The sequence below is a fragment of the Oculina patagonica genome, chromosome 12 (assembly GCF_052425735.1).
Source record: "Oculina patagonica isolate OP01 chromosome 12, crgOcupat, whole genome shotgun sequence".
Lineage (NCBI taxonomy): Eukaryota > Metazoa > Cnidaria > Anthozoa > Scleractinia > Oculinidae > Oculina > Oculina patagonica.
This window is the reverse complement of record NC_135769.1, coordinates 29472355-29495608: the sequence shown is the minus strand read 5'-3', so window position 1 is coordinate 29495608 and position 23254 is coordinate 29472355. Positions and strand designations below refer to the sequence as shown.

Below are 23254 nucleotides of genomic sequence, written 5' to 3'. Positions count from 1 at the left end.
TCACTCCATCTGAGGCTGAGCGACCTTGTACCATCTGAGAATCAGGTGGTGGCTGGGGTCTCTGTGTTGTGTTTTTGGGCAAAACACTCGGCTCTCACATGTACAATACCTATAGCTCTACCCAGGAGAATAAAATGGCTCCTGGGACATTATAACAACAAACTGACAAAAAACTTGATCCATGTTCCATCCAGCCTTTCCACTGAAATCAGGGTGTGTCACGTAGCAGATACAGACCTTTGGCTAAAGCTCCTTAAAAGCCTGGGGACGAGAATGCTCCCAACGATAAATACCGTAAATTAAGCCGCTTATTTCTATTTAAAGACCTTTGGAGGGACGCTTTATAGAGAGGGGACTTAGAGTACATATAACAAAAATTAAGTGCACTTTCTATTGTTTTAGCACTGTCGGGCCAGTTAATTAGCCACGGATAAGGCCGCGATGCTGATTTTGAACGAAAAAAAGAAATGGATGCAACTCGGGGTTTGCCATTCTCTTCACTTCAACTTCAGTCAACTTCACCTTCAACTTTATTTTCATTCAAGTTGTGTTAAAAGAAAAAGCCACAAATATTAGAGCCAGAGAAGAAATGGAGACAACTGAATTTATAGGGTCTTTATTTTACTACTTTAATACAAGCAATAATTATTCTAATGGATCGAGTGTCGCCTTTAGGTGACATAAGACCAGTTAACAATGAGTTTCCCTAATGGTCGCGGGTCGCGGGTTTCAAGTTGCGTGTCGCGGGTTTTAAATAAGTCGCGGGTTTTGAAAAAGTCGCGGGTTTTGAAAAAAGTCGCGTGTTTTTAAAAAGTTGCGAGTTTTCGATAGAAACCAATTATTTCTCAGTAAAATTCATTCAAACAAATTTAAACTCGTTTTCTTGGGAACTACGTTACAAAGTAGCCAATTACTTTGCGGGTTAAACAATCAAATTACGAACTTCGGAACAAACTCCCCAACTTTGGTCCGGCTAAACTTCCCAAGTTTGCAAGTTGAGGAAGAACAAGACATGTTGCTCGAAAGTCATGTTCATGTCGGAAATTCAGGTGAAGAAAACATGGCAGCAGCGGTAATGTTTCAGCGATTCCAGTGACTAGAGTTACAAAATATTTGGTTCAGTGAAGTTGATTCAGAAGAGCCTGACGTCGTTTCGCATGAGCGATCTGCCGATAAATAAATTTTACGTCGGCACATCTTTTTTACATCTTTAAAATTTTTGTGAGGCTTTAACTTCAATGTCAAGTCTTCTGCGTTTGTAAATCGAACGAAACTGGACGGCTTTACCGATCTTCACGTGAAATTAATTTTATACAAATGCGAAAGAGTCAGACAAATTTGAATTAAAAGTCGCGACACGTTTACGGCTCAATTCTATTTTTATGGTACGTGTTTTCTTCCGATGGTTCAGCGAAGCAAAACCATTTCTGTCAACATAACTACAGAAGGGTTTTTAAAATCTGCGCCAGTTAAAAATATTTTAAAGAGTTTTTGCCACAGAATACTAGTAAAATATATTTATCAACCGTACGCGTTCAATCATGAATACTTTGGTTCATCTTCATGATCGCTCGCGCGCAACGTTGTTTTCAAACTTAAAAGCTTGATTGCAAATCATGCAATGTTTGATACCCAATTTGAACATGTTTTTTTTTAAGGACGTGATGCAACGGACGGTATATGTAATCCTTATCCTTATACTTACTGTAGGTCAGAACGTTGATACCGACGCCGTGCTTGTTCAAACAACTATTTTGAAACTCGAACAGCTAGAATCGCTGAAATATTTCTGCCACCACTTTGTAACGTGTCTCGTTCCTCCTCAACTTGCAAACTTGGGAAGTTCAGAAGTTCAGTCGGCAAAGTTTGGGAAGTTTGTTCCGAAGTTCGCAATTTGATTGTCTAACTCTGAACTCGCAACGTTACTTCGTAACGTGGTTCCGAAGAAAACGCGATCATTTTAAAACCGGCGTCTTTGCAACCGGTTTAAATTTGTTTGAATGAATTCTACTGAGAAATAAATGCATTCTATTGAAAACTCGCAACTTTTTAAAAACACGCGACTTTTTTTCAAAACCCGCGACTTTTTCAAAACCCGCGACTTATGTAAAACCCGCGACACGCGACTTGAAAGCCGCGACCCGCGACCCGCGACCATTAGGGAAACTCGTTAACAATTTATTCATTGAGACAATTCTAATGGCGTTATTAATGCTTCATAATGCTCGCCACTGTACATGTGTATCAAAAAAGCAAAAACCAAACAACGTAATCTTCACGAGTGCTTTGGCACGAACATTTTTAATTACCTTTTATAACGCTTTTTTAGCCGAGTTCAGTTAAAGTCCTGCTAATGGTTTAGCTTCCTACAAAACAACCACGTACTAAAAACTTTAATACCGACTTTCAACTGGTGTATTAAGGTCAGCCTACCTACTGCAACAAATAAACTGTGTTACCGGTAAGCGTATGGAAATGTTACGTAAAAGATTTTACGGACAACTTGGAAACGTTTACAAAAGTACTTCGTACCACTGCATTATATAACGTTGCTAGGCTTTTATAGATTGTGCTCCTAAAAGTGGCATATTATGCTACTAGTAGTGCTCAAAATTTTCAGTGCCAAATTATGCAAAAATTATGCCAGAATTCCCAAATTATGCTTCTGATTTCCGAAATTATGCTCACAAAATGACGTAGATTCTATACGTAGAGGTGCGCAATAACGACACCAAATTATGATGTTTTTTAAATAAACTGTTGTTGTAGATTTATTTGTGTTTATGGCAGTTTATCACGGCCGTCAGCTGTCCAAATTAGCTGCTCGCATCTCTAAACCGTTTGTAAAATGCCTCCAACGACTTAACAATCACAATTCTATAGCTAAAACACGCATTGCAAGAACAAACTACCTAAATTTCATTTATTTCTGTAGAAAGTACACCATATTTACTACATTTTATGAATTTATGCTCCAAAAAGTGCTAAAAATTGCTAATTATGCCGTGGCAGTGCTCGTTTCACAAATTATGCTTTTTAGCTCCAATTATGCCAAAAATTATGCTAGCACAATCTATAAAAGCCTAAACGTTGCGCACGTACATGCACATAGTACTTTTACAATTGAGTAATTCAGCGAATACGTCAGACTAACAGTGTAAGTTGGTGATCTTTAGTTTAGAACTTGTTCTCAACTCGAGATTATACCAGTTCTAAACTAGAGTTAAGTTCTAGTCAACACAGTTGAGTTATAGCTAGGCCACGTGAACTTGAAGTGATGTACAGAATACACCAGCTAACACCAATTCAGTGTAAGAGGGTCTCAATGAGATTAGCCGTAATATGTCCAAAAATTAAGCCGTTAGCCGTAAAAGTTGAGAAAAATACTGAAACCGTTAGTTGTAAAATATGTTAACCGTTGCAAGCAAGCCAAGAAGTTCGGCACACGATTTCAAAGGTGAAAGTGCAGATTTTAAAAGGTGAAAGTCCATTCATTTCTTGATAAGGTGCCATGCATCGTTTTATTTAATATAAACACTAATAAGTTAGTATTATTTTTGAGATTCTTTTAATTGACTCTAAACATTAGAATGTAATGAGCACATCACTCTGTGGAGCATGGTCCTGCTGCGTGGGTCGGGTGGGTGGTGTTGTCGGCAATCTCGATGACCTGGGGTTCCTGTGTAGGATGAACTCTGGATGAAGCAATACAGCAAATCATCTTCTTCATCTTCTCCTTGAATTGCTGGTTCAACAGAGCGTATACAAACGGGTTGACGGCAGAATTAGACAAGACCATTGTGTTAGTAATGGCGAGTGGGACTGGACCAATGTTGTAGGATGTGACGTAATGTAAGACGTAGACAACTGAGGCCGTACCCCAACAGATTCCAAATATGGCAGTGATAGCAACGACCATCAATGTGACGCGCTTGCGCACCCTAATGACACCCTGTGTATAGAGAGATGAAAAGTCCGAATGGGATAGGAACATTTGGAACATTTGGATCAGCACTTTAGATTGTTGCTTATGGCCCGAGAGTGAGTAACAGAACTTCCACAACGATTATAAGGATATTCAAAAACCGATTAATAATTCCTGAGCCCAAGACCAATCAAGACGATGATTATACATCACATGCATGCACTTTATATTGATAAGACACCCCTTATTAGTATACTTTATAGAAAGGCCATTAGTATATACCACACAACTGAATAGTGCTTTTCGCGCGCGCTGATTGGTCAACTCGGAGGTAAGTACCATTCACCTTCGAGCAGCCAAGGAGATACAAAGTGCCTTCGCACGTCGCTTTGTTTGCCGAAAGTGATGTTTTGGTCCGCTAGTTATTCAACCTGTTTAGTATATACTAAAACAATTATTCACCTCAGTGTCGGTGACAATGAGGTGAATAATTATTATTCCGTTTAGAATATCAAGAAGTTTTCGGCCATTTTCCGACGATTTCCAAGGTTTACGAAGACTACCAAAGATTTTCGGGGAGATATCCGAAAATTTTCTCTAAGTTCATGAGTGATTTTATCACCGATTTTCGAAGAGCAGATAAGAATTTACAATGCTTAAAGACTGGGTTTTTCACAAAAAAACCCTCCAAACACTTAACAGTATTTTCTCTGGAAACTGAGTAAAAATTAAAAAAATTGGCCAATGTAACAACAAACACTAAAAATTATGGGAAAATAACACTCAACACTAAACCCCATTCAGACCCTCTAAAGACAATAACACACACTCTTTGTTGGTTTGTGAGTTGGTTGTCATCTGACCCACAAAGTGTACACGGCTCTGGAGTACAACACAACCATCAGTGCCAAGGAAAGCACCGTTGAGACTAGCCATGTCAAGCTATAAGCCTTCCCCATCCACTCCTCAGGCCAGATATCTAATCAGTAGTTTCCTCCCTTCCCCTTCACAATGTCCGTGACAAAGAAATAAGGGCTATTGAATATTATGCCGAAAACCCAACTACCGGTAATAATCACCTGAAATTGTAAGTCAATATAACCTTTGAGTGGAAATTGTAATATATATCTGATTTATGACATCATCACTTTTGACGTCACCGGATTATTTTGAAAGACAGCCGATATACAAAGTACCGTATTTTCTCGATTAAACGCAGGCCTCGTTTAAACGCCGGGTCAAAACTGCTAATTTTTAAATGAACGCCGGGGGCGTTTGATCGAAGTCCCGGCGTTGCAGTTATGAATTTTATATCCCTAACATTTACTTGTTCCCATGTTGTTCAGGGGTTGGAGTGAGGTGGTACTGGTGTCTAATTTGTACTGTTTACTGCCGATTCCAAACACTTTAAAAAAAAAACATGAAACCTCGTCCCCAGGGTGCTTTTCCCTTCAGAGCGGGAGGGGCGGGAAGGAAAAAGCGCCCTGGGGACGAGGTTGAAAAACATGCACTTTCCGCCTCCTCTTTTCCGTCCCCCGCCCCGCTCCTTCTCCTTTCAGATTCGGGTCCATTTCCTAACGAAATATTGGAACTCAAAATTAATTTTACCAGCTGCCGTAAACAGTCACCCTAATCTGAAATTACGAAAAATAGAATTTAAATATAAACTATGTTACTTTGCACATGCCGTTACTGACCGATTAACATCTTTTTCATTTCTTTAACACTGAAATGCCATCATTCCTTCCCACAGAGTTAATAATTGAAATTCCCAATGTCATACCTTCAGATAACGCTCGATAAGTTCCCCTTTGTTACCAAGAGGATACACTACAGCGTAATATCGTTCGATGGCGATTGCAACCAGAGTGACTACCGAGGAGGCAGCTCCAACCAACCCGACAGTTCCATCCGTCAGCAGTTTGCACAAGATCGTACCAGTCATCCCATCTGGATGTTGGACGCCAGTGAGTTTGAAGAAAAGTCTCGGGGCAAAAAACGTCCCAAACAGAATATCTGCTACAGCCAAGTTCAAAAGAAGATAATTCACGTGAATCCTGTGGGGATGGAAAAAGTAAAGGTCAAGCATGTGTCCGAGCCAAGTGGCCCATACAGACGGAGCTTATCGCGGTGTCTGTAGCGTTAAGCAACTAGGAGTATTACTACTCCCCCCTGGATTGGATGCCAGTCCATCGCAGAGTTACCCCCCAGCAGTAAATTCGCCGGTACCCATTTATACACCTGGGTGGAGAGAGGCACTGTGAGAGTAAAGTGTCTTGCCCAAAAACACAACGCAGCGTCCCGGCCAGGGCTCGAACCCAGGCCGTTCGACTCGGAGTCGAGTGCGCTAACCATTAGGCCACCGCGCCTCCCTCGGAGAGAGGATATAACAAATCCACTTGTACAGATGAGCCCAGGCTTAGAAGCAACGTGGGCCTAACGCCAAACCGCAAATATATAATTGCTCCTGATCACCGAAAAAAAGAATACATGTACATACTGTACTGCCAAGCATGTTAACGAATGTTAAAAGAAACCTAAAATGTGTTTTTGTTTTTGGTGGCGGATGATGTAGTAAGTATAAAGGTCGGGACACACTAGGCAACAGGTCGCTGCGACTTGTCGCCTAGTGTGTCCGACCTTAAACACCCCCGGCAAAGTAAGTAAGCCACCTTACTAAGAGAGGGTGGGACATGACATGTTTTGGCACCGGCATTGCAGTAGTGTTATCCGTGGGTAATTTTCTGCATCAAGCAAACTGATCAACTGCTTTAATTGAGCTTTCCTGATAATTTCTGTTTCGTTTTATTTTAAATTCACAAATTGAGAAATGATTAATGGCGTAACAATTAACGAATGAAATGTCTACCATTCAGGCAATTTGAACTCGGTTTTTTCCCTAATAAGAAGGAGCTACTCGCCGGCCGTATTAATGAAGTACAGATTATTTGCTCAATAATAAACTCTCCATTTCAGTCATTTTCCAAGGAATGATTTAATATTTACAAGCTTAGTCTCGAAACGAAACGTTATTAATGTCTAGAAATACCATTGTTCATTATTTCAGTCTCAGCATACCTCATATCTCGATTTCTCTTTATGATCAAACAAACGAGAGTATTCCCCAAGATATCTACAATGGCGAGTATGGAGAGTACCGTTGTTATGGCAACACCAGCCAACTCGGACATGATCGAAGAGCGTTGATGTTAGTTCCGTGGCCTAAACAAAAACAATATGAAGTCTTGATGATTTAAACCAACGAAGTGAACCTTCTTTACTGTTAATGGACTTTCGTTTACTTGTTAGAAGTAAAGCTTTTCTTACCAAGTTAAGATTCATTCACTTTTCATTCAGTTTTTCATTTTTCATTCACTTTTTTCGTTTTTTTTTTTTTTAAGGAAGAGCAGGTGTTTCAGTCAAATAATCTATAGTATTAGGGAAAAATACAATTGCCTGTTGGAAAGAAATTCGGGGTCAATAAGAAAGCAAAAACAGACCCGCCCTATATTAATTTCTGCATCTGGTGTAGTATGGCGATTTCCAAGGTTTTAGAAAGGCATCGATTCTTCCTTAAACAATACGAACTTGAAAAAATAAAATTAATAAATAAGGACTTGTGTAAAGTAGATGCCAACTACAACGCCAAAGTCGAGGTAAAAACAAGCAATAAACTTTCTTATGCAAATTTCACTCGCACGTTCATATACTTCCAGCTAAAATTTCAAGCATAAAAACAAGGTGCTATCTTTAACGTGAGTACTTTCCAAAACTTACATATACCACACAAACACTCTTCCGGATAAAATTTTAATTTGTTAAATACATTGACTTTATAATGCAGCAAAATGTAAAGATCTACAGGTGAAAAAATGCAATAGCCGAGTTGATGTTTTTTCTGACGCATAACGCAATATTATCAAGCACCGTAATCATAAAAGATATAGCAAATGCTATTGAGAATTTTATGTTTTAGACCTATTTAGACCCGTGAAACTGATAATAATATATGTGAGAGCAATATCAACCAACATGTTAAATATCTGACGATCTAATTAACCCAATTCCGCCAAATCTATCCAAATCGAAAAAGGCCGGTGAACAAACTAAAAACTGAAGAGCAAAAAAAAAAAACAAAAAAAAAAACAAAAACAAAAAAAAAAAAACAAAAAAACAAATAACAAAAAAAGATCGTTACCTTGAGAAGGGGATGGTAAAACCCGTTCTATAATCACCAATGAGTTAATTCCAAGAACGGAACTTTAGGAAGTACACCAGATGTCTGTTGATGAGTGCATGTTTTAATTTGTTATGTAGCTGTTCTTTTCCAAGCGAAAGCGCGCGCATTCATTGGCTAGGTTACGGACACATGACATTTAACAACAAAAACTGTCCGTGAGTGGACAACATAGCAAAAACTGTGTAAACTCGTAGGAGGGTTGCAATGCTGGCTGCTATCAAAGAACAAGGGGAAAACCTTAAAAATTCTACATCGGTTTTCCAAACTTTTGTTTTGTTCTCGCCCAAGCGAATGCCTCTTTATTATTTTTTTGCGAGCTTATCATACCAAGAATTCTTTAACCCTATAAAGTGAAAATTCCCAAAACTACTCAGCCAACCTAATGGAACGAAAAATTCTTCACAGTAATCGTAGAAATTTCAGTAAAACAATTCGTTTCCCTGCCTTTTTTTGGCAGCCGGGCGTTGGGCCCCAAAACAACAAACATTATTTTTTAATAAAACATTTTCTTTTCACTTTAACCATGACAAAGTGGCATTTAGCTTAGTGGCTCACTCGCGTTGTTTTTTTTACAAACTCCCCCATTTCCCACTTTGCTTCATAGTTCAATTCAAGACTGCCAGACCTTTTTTTAAAATTCATCAGTAATTTGAGGTAATTCAGTATTTTTGATCAAAACTTGTAGTTGTGCCCCCGCGACCAGTGAAACAATATAAATAGGGTAAAGTAAATATTCCATGCAGTGACCAATATTGACTGAGTGAAAGAGGAATCACTCAAAGCCAGATGTAAAACTAACCACATGCCGCACGCAATGAGAAAATTTTGACAGGTATTAAAAATGTGACATTTTGATGTTTAAAACAGTCGTATTTGTCGGGCTCGGAAGACGAATATTTCATTTAAGATGAAAACTTCTCCCACAGTAAGATGCGATAGAAAAAATACGGGAGACACAAAACTTATATTTGGTGATCAAAATCTTTAAAAATATCGTTCTTCTGTTTTCTTCGATTTGCCATTTTGACTAGAATTAAATAGGAACAAGAGGAATACTTTCGTCTATTAGTTTTGCTTCCCCCGTTGATCTAGATCTTTACACATTTACATTCATGTGACTCATAACACGTTTCTTTTGTTGGCCCACGCATACAAATGTCAAATCATGGTTTCAAGCTTAAAGGGACCGTCTGTACATATGTCACGGCTGAGATAAGTTTATTTTATTACGTTTTGCCAATTGCTCGCTATGAAACTTAACGTTTGCAAAAAAAATATTTCTATGGATCTAAAAAACAAAACCGAAGCTTCATTGCAACCAAATTTGTCTCCCGGGCGTTATAAATTAAAATTACAAGCAAATGAGATTAACTTTTAAAACTGTTCAGCCCAATTAATAATATTTCAAAAACGCAAATCGCAATTCGTTTCAATCTTCGTGACTTTTGGTCATCCGTACCTTCTTTTGTATTTGCTGTGTTATTGAAATGTTCCTTCACTGTTTAAAGTGGTTATTGTTATATTTCACCGATTTTGATGGTCATTTCCTATGCCTAAGTTTAACTAAAATCCTAGACACAGTCCCTTAAAAACGGCGTGGAAAGAGGGTAATATGGCTTGAGACTAAGAGCTGCTGCACGTAGCAGCACGACAAGGCAAACACGATTTTTGTATTTTTCTTTTGTCCTTCAGACGTGTGGAAACAAGGTACTTTCAGCTACACTGAATTTTCCAAACATTTTCCAAACTCAAAGCCATGTAACAGTAACAGAAAAAGAAAAACTGCATAAAAAGGTCTCATGGGAGGGAAAACAAACACGTGCAAAAATACAGACTTGTAGATTAGCTCTACATCATTTCACGAATACTGTGCTGTGGACGATTCAATGCGCAAATGCAATGGTTTTGTGGGTGAGGCATGTACAGTGATGTCCGGGACTGAAAGGCGTAGTTCAAGTTCAGTTCAATTCTTAGACTGTCCAAGGCCACTTGCTGTCACTCCCTTTGAGAGTGAGTGACCTTTGATCATCTGAGGATTTCCGTAAAAGCCTTTCCACCACTTCTCTGACAGGGGGCAAATCGGCTCGTCGAAAAAGGGAACTATCTGATAACTTGACTTGTTCACTGCGCAAGCCGTTTTCAATTTATGAAAGCGCCGATAATGCGTAAAACTTAAAGTATTTTTAAAAAGTATTTTTTAAAGCAGAGTATGCTATGAAAACATTTACCAGACACAATAAGAAGCCAGCTAACATTTGTCTATTTAGTGCCCCCTCAGAAATCACGTGCCTAATTGCATTATACAGGGAGAATAAACATGGCGGCTATCGTTAATAAGGCCTGTTAACCGGCCGACCTAGGGCCGAGCCCGTTTCGTCGGTGATTCACCTTGAACTCCTCGCGGCTAACAACACCAAGAAAAGCCTGGGATGTGAAGTGGTATAACCCATAAGAACGTGAGATGTGGGAGGGAAGCTGAGGGATGGAATATGGTTGAAGGGGGGAAGGTATGGACACATCACTTGTTGAATAACACAAGAAAATGACTCAATTATGAATTAAGGAATACAAAATCGCGCTGGACTACTCACTCTACAAATGAGGAGCACAAAGAAGGAGTACAGAGAAAATCCTTGATCCTACGATGTCAGGATTATATCATTGTCGCTCGCCCTAATCAACTAAGCTATGACTGAGGCCAGATGAGAGAAGGTCGTTGTAATTTACATAGTGAATTCGCAACAAGAAGAGGATCTCAAAGGGGTTAGCTGTTAGCCGTAAAATGGCCAAAAAATTATCTGTTAGGCGTAAAAATGGAAAAATTGTAACAGTTAGCCGTAAAACTGTAAACCGTAAAAAATCATAGCCACGAAAGTGAAAGTCTTAAGATCTCGTGTCAAGACTTTTATGTGTCTTTATCTTGATTTGTCTGGGTACCGAGAAAGGACGATGCTCTTGATCCGGCAAACCGAAGGAGTCGGAAGTGCCTGCCGAAAGAATCGTAGCACAACGTCTTGACAGCCCTGACAGTTGCTCAGACTACTTTTGACCTTCTCCAGTTTCTTCAGGCATATATATAAGTTGACTGAGTTGCGATATGCTACATAGTAATCAGTATAAATCACGCTGGAGAGGAAAAGCCCATAATGTACTGAGGTATACGCCAGACCTCAGGTTTGGCGTTCTGCGCGTGCACACGGCCTTCCGAAGATCCATAAAGCGTACGATCGCTTGCCAAAGTTCCGCCCTATAATCGACACCACGAGTACGACACATTACTCAGTGGGGAAAAAAATATATCAGCGAACTCCTACAACCACTAACACAGAACGAATTCCCTCTAAAGGACACTTTTGATGCTGCCAATCGTATTTAACTAATACCTCCAGAACTGTTTGACCAAGGCTATAATTTCGTATCCTTTGACGTCGAATCTCTCTTCACAAATGTCCCCCTACAACGGACACTCGAGATTATCGTGGACAGAATCTACAACAAGAAACTAATCGACACAAATCTCAAGAAATCCACGCTCCGTAAGTTAATTCGCAACAATTAATTTAATTTTACACCTGCACAAAAACTGCATTTTCCTGCAACAACCAGCTGTATGAGCAAATCGATGGTGCCAGCATGGGTGGCTCGCTAGGCCCAGTGTTAGCCAATATTATTATGACGGAGTTTGAAGAGACAATTGTCAAGCAACTCATTGATCGAGGACTTATCACCTTCTATTGTAGATACGTTGACGACACACTACTCTTGATAAAACCTGACACAATCGACATCATTCTAGAACTTTTCCACAAGTTTGACAAGAACATCCGCTTTACTTATGATCTCTTTGAAAATACCACTCCGCACTTTCTGGATATCAACATTTTAACCAACGGCATCGGAATCTACCGTAAGGACACCTTTACAGGCCAATACACGAACTTTGATAGTTTCGTTCCATGGCGCCAGAAAATTTCTTGGATTAAAGCCCTAGTCAACCGCATCCACAGTATCTGTTCACCTAATATGCTTAAATCTGAACTAAAACGGCTCAAAACGATCATATCTTGGAACAACTTCCCCTCGCGCATTGCAAACGCGCTAATTCGACGGTTCTCTTACGATGCCCTGAATAAGATCCGTACAGCAGCGAACAAAGACAAGGAAGACTCCATAACCATCTGGCTTTCTGTCCCGTACATCGGAGACAAAACATCCCAACTCTTAAGATCCTTCAAAAGAAAGCTTCGCAGATGTCTTACAAACTCTAACATCGAGATAAAAGTACGCGAGAAAACAACGAAACTATGTTTTTATACGAACAACAAAGATCGAGTTCCACTTCTGAATAAATCACATGTTGTTTACAAATTTAAATGCCCTGGCTGCCAATCAGCGTACATCGGCGAAACGGACAGAACTCTTTTCGTCCGAACACATGAACACGCAATCTCTGACAAAGAGAGCGCAATTTACAAACACCTACGAACGTGTAACCATTTACTTTTCATTCGTGATTTGTGTAATTAACCGGATAATTTAAACACTGAGATTGCTCCACCTTCTATCAGTAATGACAAAGAATATTTCACCCATGTTGTCCGTGATAATACAACGGTATTAGACTGTGATCACAACTGGAATCTTCTTCTATACAAAGAGGCTTATTATATCAAACGCCTAGCACCTTCCCTGAACAATGGACTAAAATCCAGCAGAGAACTCTATCTATTCTCCTGAGTAAACTTATTGTTTCCGTCTCCTTACTCACAGTATTTAAGATCTAGCTTGTATGTTAATTTTATTAGTCTGATGATGGTATAGCTTATACGGAAATATAACATTCTATTTATCAAGATCCTCATTTGTTGTCTGAATTGTTGGACACAATGAATTTATTCGGATTATCCTTCGTCCTTTATGTCTAGTTTGCTTTGCAAATCAATGTAAACTATTAAAAAATCGCTAACACACTTACTCTGTTGGTTGTTGAGATGGCTATCATTAGTACCTTTGAACCATAAAGTGAACACGACTTTGGAATATAACGCAATCGTCAGTGTCAAGGAAAGAATGAGCGCCAACACTAACCATACCCAGCTGTTAGCCTTACCCATCCAATCTTCAGGCCAGATAGTCACACAGAAGATGCTGTTCCTCTCCTTCTTAGTGCTCACGAAAAGAACAAACGGAGTGTTGAGTAAAACGGCGAAAATCCAACTACAAGAAATAATAACCTGAAATAAAACAGTGTAAATATTATCATATTGATTAACTCAAAGTTACTTTTGTTCGACATTAGTTCCTCGACAGAAACATCCTATTGTTTATTATAGAAATCAATGGAAGAACCAACTAGCCTGCGAACACAGACTTATTTCGTATGGACTTGCTTATTAACATGGTAGATTGCACGATTGCTAAAGAGACTACAAAAAACTTTCTTCCAGATAACAAATTAATGCAGCTCAAGATCCGTATGCATGAAATACCAAATAACACGCACTTGATGTGTTTTGCTTTAGATGCATCACTCAGGCAGCGCGTTATTTATAAAGTATCGTAATGATAAAAAGAAGAATATTGTTGGAATAATTTTATGTTCTATTCAGACCTGTTTCAATTTTAAGTTATCACCACACTATTCTCATCGCCTTACGAAAAATAACAGTTTAATGATAATGAATAATGATAATGAATTTATATAGCGCATTTTTCATGTGTATATGTATATGTTCAAATGCGCTGTACACCAGACCACAACACCGGGAGCTTCGTGCCCTACTCTTTTCGAATAGTGTGTAAGTTCTTTAACGTCCCCTGTTATAAGACTGAAGATACAGGAGACGGGACCTACGGTTTATCGTCCTTTTCCGAGAAGACTAGAATGTCTAACCATTTGCAGATGTAATTACAAAGGCAGCACATTCTCCTCAGTTACTTTAAGACCCTGAGTGTTGGTCCGGTCTGGGGTTCGAACCCACGACCTTCCGCACAGCAGTCCGACGCTCTACCAACTGAGCTAACCAGTTTACTGACGACAACATCGAACAAGATGTTCAATATCTGATAATCAAAACGCCAAATCCGTCAAATCTTTTAGAATAGAAAATGGCAGCGAACAAATCAAACAAGAACAGAGAAGCTATACTTACCTTAAGACGTTGCAGGAGAAGTTAAAATAATGATTGAAGCTATCCTGGAAAATGCTTCACTGAAGTGTTTTCAATACGAACGGAACTTTGGAAAGCACAACAGTTTACAGAAGATTTCTTATTGAGAAGATGATTTTAACGTAATGAAGAGTCACTCCATCCCACCTGTTTCGTCAGAATAAAGCCAATCATTTGCTTCACGAAATAGGAAAATTTTGACGTTTTGAAAATGTGAATTTTTCATTCGAAATTTATTAATCACCGAAAAAGTCGTAACCATTTATTAAGAGGCACATTAGTTTTCCATTTGAACACTTGGTTTCATATTTATGTAACAGTGATACATGAATATGAAAAAAAGAGAAATACTAGTCCATGATCAAAACATAAGCTGTTCCTTTGCCGACGTAAAGTTCCCACAGAGGGTTTCATTTGCATGCATCATGTGAGATGTCCACTATTTTGTTTTTTTTTTCTATTTTTTTGTTTGTCTCCAAGCTTTGGTCTCTCTTGATCAGTTCATTACGATTTTCATCTATATTCTCGTCAATTGATGATAAACCAGCTTTAGTTTGAAATAGAATTGCAATTATAATTGCCTTCAAATGTCAATCTTCTCCTCGTCCATGAATTCAAAACCTGGGATATTGGACTGGTGGAGACAAAGAGGCGACTGACGCTTCTAACTAAATTTTCATAATAACATTTTTTAACCAACCCCTCACCACCTTTACAAGCTATATATGTATGGTTATCGTAGACGGTCAGAAAAGCGAGTACGTTTTTAAACGTCAACACACCCTGTATATTTACGATAGCTATTTTGTCAATTGATCTGTTTACTTTTACCTCCCACCCTCTCGTATTGCAAAATTATTATTCTTTTATTTTCTTAGGGGGTTGGGTGGGTGCAGGAGCCCATGACAATGGGTGTAGATGGGTGTGGCTGGTTGGGTGGTTGGGGATATTTTGTACGAATAATTTAACGCAAGGATAACGAGTAACAAGTGGCTGTTACTGTTTTTTTTCCTTGCTCTCCCTCGCCTTCGTGGAGTGTTTGTTCTGCACCTAAAACTTGCCTCGAATAATTTGACCAAAAAGTCAAATCAGACAATTATAAAATCATGACAAGACCGTTTTTAGTCGAATTTGGTCTTGCTGCACCAAAACTCCTACTGCGTCCAAACTATTTACGTTACCAACATCACCACGAAAGGCTGGGAAAGGAGGGAGAGGAGAAAAATACTACCAATGCTCTTGTGATTAGCCTGTAGCTGATGAATTTAACCGTGTTTTTAAATAAAGATTATCCATCCATCCATCCTGTTTGTGACACGTCCGCCTGCAACGCAGGCTACTTGTGATGTGCATATAGAAGATAATGCTGACTCTAAATGTTGTTGGCCCTTGAGCTCAATTAGCAAGGCACCCGTAACCTCTTGTCCGTCAGTAATTATTTCTTACAAATGTAGTACGGAAGCAGACTATTTTCTAACGACAGAAACATGATCGGATGATGAATACTGTAAGTGACCTATTGCTTTCGAAGACAAAACCACTTATCATTACAATGCATGTAAAAACACCTGTGCTAGGTTCATAGCCATATCATTTCACCGTACTGCCCTGTGAGAGATGCAATGCTCAAAATGCACATACAGTGGTTTAGTGGGTACGATATGTACAGTAATGTGCTGGATTGGAAGGCGTAGTTCAGTTTCTGGCCGGGGAAGCCTGATTCTCAGATGGTCTAAGGTCGCCCGTTCTCACTCCCTCTCCCTCCCTCTCACTTTATACTGTTCATAGTACATGGAAAGCACTGGATGTATTGGTGAATTCATCCATGAAGTCCCGGGCCAGGTATAATTAGCCACGATGATCATTTTCAACAATCAAAACAATGGATTCCATTATGGGTTTGTCATTTTCTCCATTTTCATTCAAGTTGTGTATAAAACGCCGCAAATATTAGAGCCAGAGAAGAAATGGAGAAAGAAGTGAATTTATAGGGTCTTTATTTTCTTACTTACATGCAATAATTATTCTAATACTTATTAGTCAAGTGTCCACAAGTTAACAATTTATACATTCAGTTAATTGTAATGACGTAATGCTCAATGTTTACCAATGCCCCCGGGGGGTACTCCCTATAATGGCCTATACGGGGAGGCTCCGCCCGAAAGAGGTACCTTCTGCAGGCTTCAGGTATATAAAAGGGTAGGGATTTCACAAGTTTGGGTATACGAAAAGGTATGGAAATCTGTCATTTAGGTTTTTAAAAGGGCCTTTAATTAAAAAAATTCGAACAGATGCAGTTTATGGCTGTATTTTTCAATTTATTAAGCACTACATGAAAATGACAAGAACGTCGTGTTCTAAGTCTATTTCAGGTATATGATAGGGGTACCTTTTTTCAGTAAAAGGTATACGAAAGGGGTACAATTTCTGTCAAAATGGTATATAAAAGAGTAAGGGGTCAGAGCTCGGGGCGGAGCCTCCCCGTATAAAACTTTTATGGGTACCCCCCCGGGACCAATACTTGTTACTGAACTTGTATATCAACGAACATAAACAGAACAATGTAAACTTCACAAGTGCTCGAACACAACCATTTATGGCTATCTTCAACGCTTGTTTAGCCGAGTTAAATATCCTAATTAAGGTTGACAAGTTCAGCTACCTAAAAAGAAACCTCGTACTAAAAATATAGCAATGACTTGAAACGGCTGTAATGAGGTCTGTGCGTCGATATTAAAATGCAATAATAAAACATTTGCAATACAAGCAGATGCTTAGCACACAACGGTAAGTATGCCACTGTAATTAACATAAATATATTAACATTATAGTTTTTGCTTGCGAATCAAAAAAGAACTTCTGTTCCCTACTGTACTATATTTTTTTTTTCAAAGTTGAAATCCACTTATGTCTGGACAAGTGACAAGTTACAGGCGCCAACTTTTTTTAACTGAATTCCGACAAGTGAGTACTACCATCGATTCAGAATATAGTAACTGCTGACTCAAAACACTAGAAATGAACACATCACTCTGTGGAGCATGGTCCTGCTGCGTGGGTCGGGTGGGTGGTGCTGTCAGCTGGATCTATGTCCTAAGCATCTGGCGTAGGATGAACCCTGGGCGCTGAGGAATCAGTGCAGCAAATCATTCCCTTCATCTTCTCCCTGAATTGCTGGTTCAACAGAGCGTACACAAACGGGTTGATTGCGGAATTGAACAGGACCATTGTGTTGACGATGGCCAGTGGTACTGGACCAATGTTTTGGAAATCGGCAACGTACTTTAAGACGTAGACAAGTGTGTTGGCGCCCCAACAGATTCCAAATATGGCAGTGACAATTACGACCATAATCGTGACTCTTTTCCGCACTCTTACTACACCCTGTGTATGGAAAGATACGAAGTCCAATTATGATTACAAAGTTGGGATTATATACCAATGCCAATTCATAGTTAAATATTCGAAGGAGTTTTGCGTTTTTCAGATTGATTGGGAATGGATCCGGCTGTTTGGGAAAACGTTAAGGCATACAAAACAAAACTCAACAAAAATATCAATATAAAACAGTAACTAATCTGTATAGTAGACAAATGAATAAACACACTTAAGAGACACTTGAACGGCATTAAAACTGCACATTATTTTAAGTGTACAGCGCAGGAATCCAACAATGGAAAGAAAATAATTGGTCTTTTGTCCGATAGAAGCTCTTTAAACATATTCCATCTGATATTCAAGGACAGGGCTGAAGGGCCTTTTTCTGTTGGGCGAAAAATTATTGGAATGTTGTAGCAAATATTATCGAATTAATTGACATAGCATGTAACTTTTCCTATTTTTATTTTCAGCAGAGCTATAAACCACAGGGTTTTCCCTCAGTTAAAAAGACCGTATGAGGAAAAGATACCAGGGGAGGGGGCCAAGACTGCCCCAAAAATATTCGTCAGGTTTTCATATTTGAAGCAACTTTTTGTTTTCGGAGCAATTTCTCGACCGAAGATTTCCGAAGATTCTCCGATTTGTTGTTCGAAGGCCATATGAACGCTTTCGATCATTTTTGTAGCTTTTCCGAAGATAAATGAAGTTTTCCGAAGACTTCCAAGGAAGTTTCGAAGATGTTTGAAATCACTCAAGAGACGGGATATCTTGAGAAACCAATTTTACGCTGCACTCGCGATATTGTAGGCAGCAAAACGTGCTCCGCCGCCTATGCAGACAAAAAACTCTGTGGTGATTTTTTATGTAAGACTTACTTTTTGTTGGTTTGTGAGTTGATTGTCGGCATTACGTTTGAACCACAAAGTGTACACGGTTCTGGAGTACAACCCAACCATCAGCAACAAGGAGAGATTTACCACGACCAGCCAAGCTACACTATAAGCCTTACCCATCCAATCGTCAGGATAGATAAGCATGCAGAAGTTGCCACTTTTTGTCTTCAATATGTCCCTGACGAAGAACTCCGGCGAAGTGAACATTAGGGCGAAGATCCAACTGCCGGGAATAATCACCTGAAGTAAATAGAGGATATTACATGGCGGTGCCATACCATCGAATATAAATGGCTTATTTTAAGTCGCTTGACGTTTTGAAGCAAAATTGTCCCAAATTTTATTATATGGCCAATAACGGCTGGCCAAAATGAAATTTGAAGCAAAATATACGAACTAAAAATTTAACAAAAAAAAAAATTAAAATTTAAGAACCTATTCACGTGTAAATCTACAATTCCACACATCATTCTTGGGACACTTGCTGTTTTTTCTCACTTGAAACATGAAACTATCTGCAAATTCCCCCTTTCCCCCTTTTCAATGTTGTGTAACTTGAAAAAACAATGCCTCCCATTGCTGCCTATTTCGCAACATTGTAACGGAGGAGAGGGCGTCTTTATTTCATAGCATTCGTAACGAATTGTCACGTTATATATTAAAGGTGTCCTAACCACCTTGTCTGGGATTGTAGAATCCATCTCGGCACTAAGATATAAGAAACGTTGCCATAGCAGTTAGCAATTTCATATCTGAAATTATAAATTAACGCTAAAATTTAGCGCCAAAAGGGAAAATGAGTTATTTGTCTCCCATAATAAACTTCACTAAACATTTCATTCACCAATCACACACCTTCAGTTTGCGCTTGGTAAGTTTCCATTTGTTACCGTGAGGATACATTACTGCATAATATCGTTCAATGGCGATTGCAACCAGTGTGATAAATGAGGAAACTGATCCAACCCACGCGAAAATCCCCCCTGTTAACAATTTGCATAAAATTGTACCAGTCGGTCCATCAGGATGATGGGTTAGAGTGAGCTTGAAGTAAATTCCTGGAACGATGAATGCCGCGTACGTGATATCCGCCACAGCCACGTTCACAAGAAGATAATTGATGGGTGTCCTGTGGTATTGAAAACCATTTAAAAATAAGATAAAATGACAGACAACAAAGACATAGTAATGCGAGTAATTATGGAATTTAGATTATTTACAAGAAGACTAGACTTGCTCCAAGTCGACCTCTCATAAGTCTCTAAAGCGAGCGTTAATGAGGTAGGCAGTCTCTAAAGCGAGGGGAAAAGCGAGCGAAGTGAGCTTCAACGAGGTCGCACAGCGACCCAGCGAGTGACGGATTATTGTCCAACGAGACTAAAGTTTTTATGAGTCAAATGAGTCAATGAGTCATGAGTCATGAGTCAATGAGTCAATGAGTCAAATATTAAATTAGAGTTATAAATTTGAAAATAGTGCTACCCTTACTAACAAATTAAAGCTAACCGCAAGCAAACCGGAGTGGAACTATAACCGCAAGCAAACCGGAGTGGAACTAACCGCAAGCAAACCTGAGTAGAACTAACCGTAAGCAATGTGAAGTGCTTGTAAGCTTACTTGCATAAAGGTAAACCATGGTTCAATAGATAATATCCAACTTTGTGAAAAAATCAGCTTGACTCTTTGACTCATGACTCATGACTCATGACTCATAGACTCATTTGACTCATAAAACAGGGGACCTCTGGTCTAACCAACCAGAAAAAAAAAGAAATTAAAAGGACTTTGGGAAAGTCTACAAGTGGACGATTTCTAATAATTATGAGGGCACATGACATGTTTTCGGTATCGTCAGTAGTGTTATCCGTGGGTAATTTTCTGCATCGAGTAAACTGATCAACTGCTTTAACCATAGTTAGTAGCTCTGCTTTAACTTTCTGATAATTTCTGTTTCGTTTAGTTTTAAATTCACAAAATGAGAAAGATCTTTGGCGTAACAAAGAATGATATGTTTACCAATCTGGCTAATTTGAACGCGGTGTGTTTTTTTTTTTCAATGAGCAAAGAAGCTACTCGCCGGCTATATCTACATCTACAATTAATTATATTATTTAGTCGGTAAATTTTTGGGACGTACAACACACCAACTTTTTCTAAAAAATAGACTACAAATGTGAAGTTGAATAGGAATGGTTTACATGTAATATTTGTAAGCTTAATCTTAAAACGTCTTCAAGTTAACATCTAGAAATACTATTGTTCATTATTTCATCCCCTGCATACCTCATATCTCGATTTCTCTTTATGATCGCACACACAACAGAGTTCCCCACGATATCTACAATGACGAGTACGGAGAGCACCGTCGTTATGGCAACACCAGCCGACTCGGACATGATCAAAGAGCGTCGATGTTAGTTCCGTGGCCTGAATAAAAGCAATATGATGTCTTGAAAAATTCAACCAACCGAAGTGAACTTTCTTAGATGTTAATGGTTTTTGTTTACTTGTTATAGGTAAAGCTTTTCTTACCAATTAAACAAGAATGTCACTTTTTTCAATTTTTTATAAAAGAAGAACAGGTGTTTCGGTCAAATAATCTACAGTATTGGGAAAAAATACAATTGCCATGTTGGCCAGAAATTCGGGGTTAATAAGAAAGCAAAAACATACCCACCCTACAATAATTTCTTTTCTTTCATCTGGTGTAGTATGGCGATTCACAAGGCTTTAATAATAACAATACTAATAACATCTTTTATTTAGAAACGCATCGATCCTTCTTAAACAATACGAACTTGAAAAAATAAAATTAAAAAGAACTTGTGTAAAGCAGATGCCAGCTGCAACGCCAAATTTGCGGTAAAAACAAGCAATAAACTTTCTTATGCAAATTTCACTCGCACGTTCATTTACTGCCAGACAATTTTTTAAGCGCTAGGAGAAGGTGCTATATTTAACGCGAGTAGATTCCCATAGCTTGCTTCAAAAACACCGAGCCTCTCTATGGGTTCCTACGGTCTTTGTTTTCTTCGCAATTCATTTTACAAATCTTCGTTTTATCTTTGTTCGTTTTTTCGTGAAATTTGGCCAAATGCCAAAATTAAGAAATAACAGATATGACATTTTTTCTGTAGTGTTAAAGGACTTTACGAGTTTTGACAGTTCTGAGTGTTCAATTTGATCACACGAATTTTGGTCAATTTCAGATCTTCGCTTCAATCTTGAGATCGTCGTTTTTTCCGCGACGATCTTCGCGTCTTCGATTTCTTCAGAAATACCCATAGAGAGGCTAACACTCTTCCGGGTGAAATTTTAATTTGTTAAGGTATCACGGAAGGAAAATTGGCGTTTTCGTTCCAAGTCAAATTGTGTGTAAACCACCAATGGTAAACCCAATAAAGTATATATATTTTCTGAAAGCTTATTGAATAAAGATTCTAATTGTGGATTTTGTTTGCATCATACAGACCATTTTTCTTTTCTTGCTCTATTAATTTCTTATGAATTTTTAATCTTAAAGAAGCCCTAAAAACGCTATTTTAAAGTTTTAAAAATTCATAAAAAATTAATGGAGCAAGAAATGAAAAATATGAGACACCGTTTTTTAGATCAATATATGTAGATCAAATTCCACATAAAAGTATGTGTTCTCAAATAAACCTAAAGTTGCACAACATCATAACTGCAAACAAAATGCTGACGTTGCTTTTTATGGTCTATATGATCAAAACAAAATCCAAAATTACAATCCTTATTCAATAAGCTTTCAGAAAATATATTTAAGGTGGCCCGAACCTATTTGTTTACGCGATGGTTGCATTTTTGAATTGCGCTTTTTGACAGGAAAGATTTTACCGATTTCTGCCAGTTTTTGCGTCCTGAATGAAAAATGTTCGAATTTAAGGAAAATGGCATTCGTTTTATAGTCGGAATAAAATCTTTTGAGATTTGAACATATTTTCAAAATCTAGTTTTTACCAAAAATGTCTATAAATTGAAAACCCGACAACAGATTTCTCCTAAACTTTAGCAAATAAGCCTCAGAGCTCTCAAGTTTTGTATCAGGAAGTTTCATGACAATCCTGACCATGCAACTCGCTGCAGAAAATGCTGGTCAAATTTCATCTGAAAACGCTTCGCTAATGCATTCATGTCAACTGACGCACAAATAGCTAGACTGTGCAGCCGGACTACCTGTCATTTGCAAGGATAATGATCCCCAAAACCTTTTTAAAAAGAATGTGAGGAATCAGAAAACCTAAACCAAACATAAGCATCGCAACAAGAAGCCCAATTTTATGACGCTTGCAAGGTAAAAAATCAGATAATTTACATTCAGCTCCCCTATCTTGTATTCGTTCCTTTATTTTGGAAAAAAAAAAGTCTTAGCATGGCAAAAAAGGACATCTACGAAAACCCTTACCAGTTTTCATCACAGTGGGTTCCTATTTTGGAGAGAAATAAAGCTGCCAAGTTCAGTACTTCTAACCATCCGCTTTTTGACTGCATCGAGAACCTTTGTGCGCAATAATATATTCATGACAGCTGACTTTGTTTTCGGATTCCTCACGCGCAGTTTGCCACTTGGGCATAGCGAGTGTTCAAATATGAAAATGGTTTTCTTATTAAAATGATGTTTTAA

General features: G+C 38.5%; 3 protein-coding genes across 3 annotated transcripts; 1 reads left to right on the top strand and 2 right to left on the bottom strand.

Annotated features, from left to right (window-relative positions):
* Positions 1–3604: 3604 nt before the first annotated feature.
* LOC144634073 (allatostatin-A receptor-like) lies at positions 3605–8178 on the bottom strand. Its single transcript, XM_078493024.1, has 4 exons — positions 8124–8178; positions 7004–7147; positions 5709–5982; positions 3605–3952 (listed from the first exon to the last, which is right to left on the bottom strand). Exons 2-4 carry the CDS (start codon positions 7114–7116, stop codon positions 3605–3607), a joined length of 735 nt encoding a protein of 244 aa, XP_078349150.1. The 5' UTR covers positions 7117–7147; positions 8124–8178.
* A 3620-nt stretch (positions 8179–11798) lies between these two features.
* LOC144633540 (uncharacterized) lies at positions 11799–12692 on the top strand. The gene has a single exon (XM_078492388.1). The coding sequence runs from the start codon at positions 11799–11801 to the stop codon at positions 12690–12692; it is 894 nt and encodes a 297-aa protein (XP_078348514.1).
* A 3656-nt stretch (positions 12693–16348) lies between these two features.
* LOC144634066 (pyroglutamylated RF-amide peptide receptor-like) lies at positions 16349–21336 on the bottom strand. The gene is made up of 5 exons (XM_078493019.1): positions 21287–21336; positions 20893–21036; positions 19465–19738; positions 18592–18849; positions 16349–17719 (listed from the first exon to the last, which is right to left on the bottom strand). The coding sequence occupies exons 2-5, from the start codon at positions 21003–21005 to the stop codon at positions 17429–17431; spliced, it is 936 nt and encodes a 311-aa protein (XP_078349145.1). The 5' UTR covers positions 21006–21036; positions 21287–21336; the 3' UTR covers positions 16349–17428.
* Positions 21337–23254: the final 1918 nt, after the last annotated feature.

Bases quoted from the DNA above. Each gene is read 5' to 3' on its own strand.
- LOC144634073 (XM_078493024.1), bottom strand. From the start codon at position 7,116: ATGTCCGAGTTGGCTGGTGTTGCCATAACAACGGTACTCTCCATACTC. The intron at 5,983-7,003 runs GTATGCTGAGAC...CCATCCCCACAG, and splicing joins AAGAGAAATCGAGATATGAG to GATTCACGTGAATTATCTTC. The intron at 3,953-5,708 runs GTATGACATTGG...CTCTATACACAG, and splicing joins TTATCGAGCGTTATCTGAAG to GGTGTCATTAGGGTGCGCAA.
- LOC144633540 (XM_078492388.1), top strand. From the start codon at position 11,799: ATGGGTGGCTCGCTAGGCCCAGTGTTAGCCAATATTATTATGACGGAG.
- LOC144634066 (XM_078493019.1), bottom strand. From the start codon at position 21,005: ATGTCCGAGTCGGCTGGTGTTGCCATAACGACGGTGCTCTCCGTACTC. The intron at 19,739-20,892 runs GTATGCAGGGGA...TCAATACCACAG, and splicing joins AAGAGAAATCGAGATATGAG to GACACCCATCAATTATCTTC. The intron at 17,720-18,591 runs GTAAGTCTTACA...TTCCATACACAG, and splicing joins AACTCACAAACCAACAAAAA to GGTGTAGTAAGAGTGCGGAA.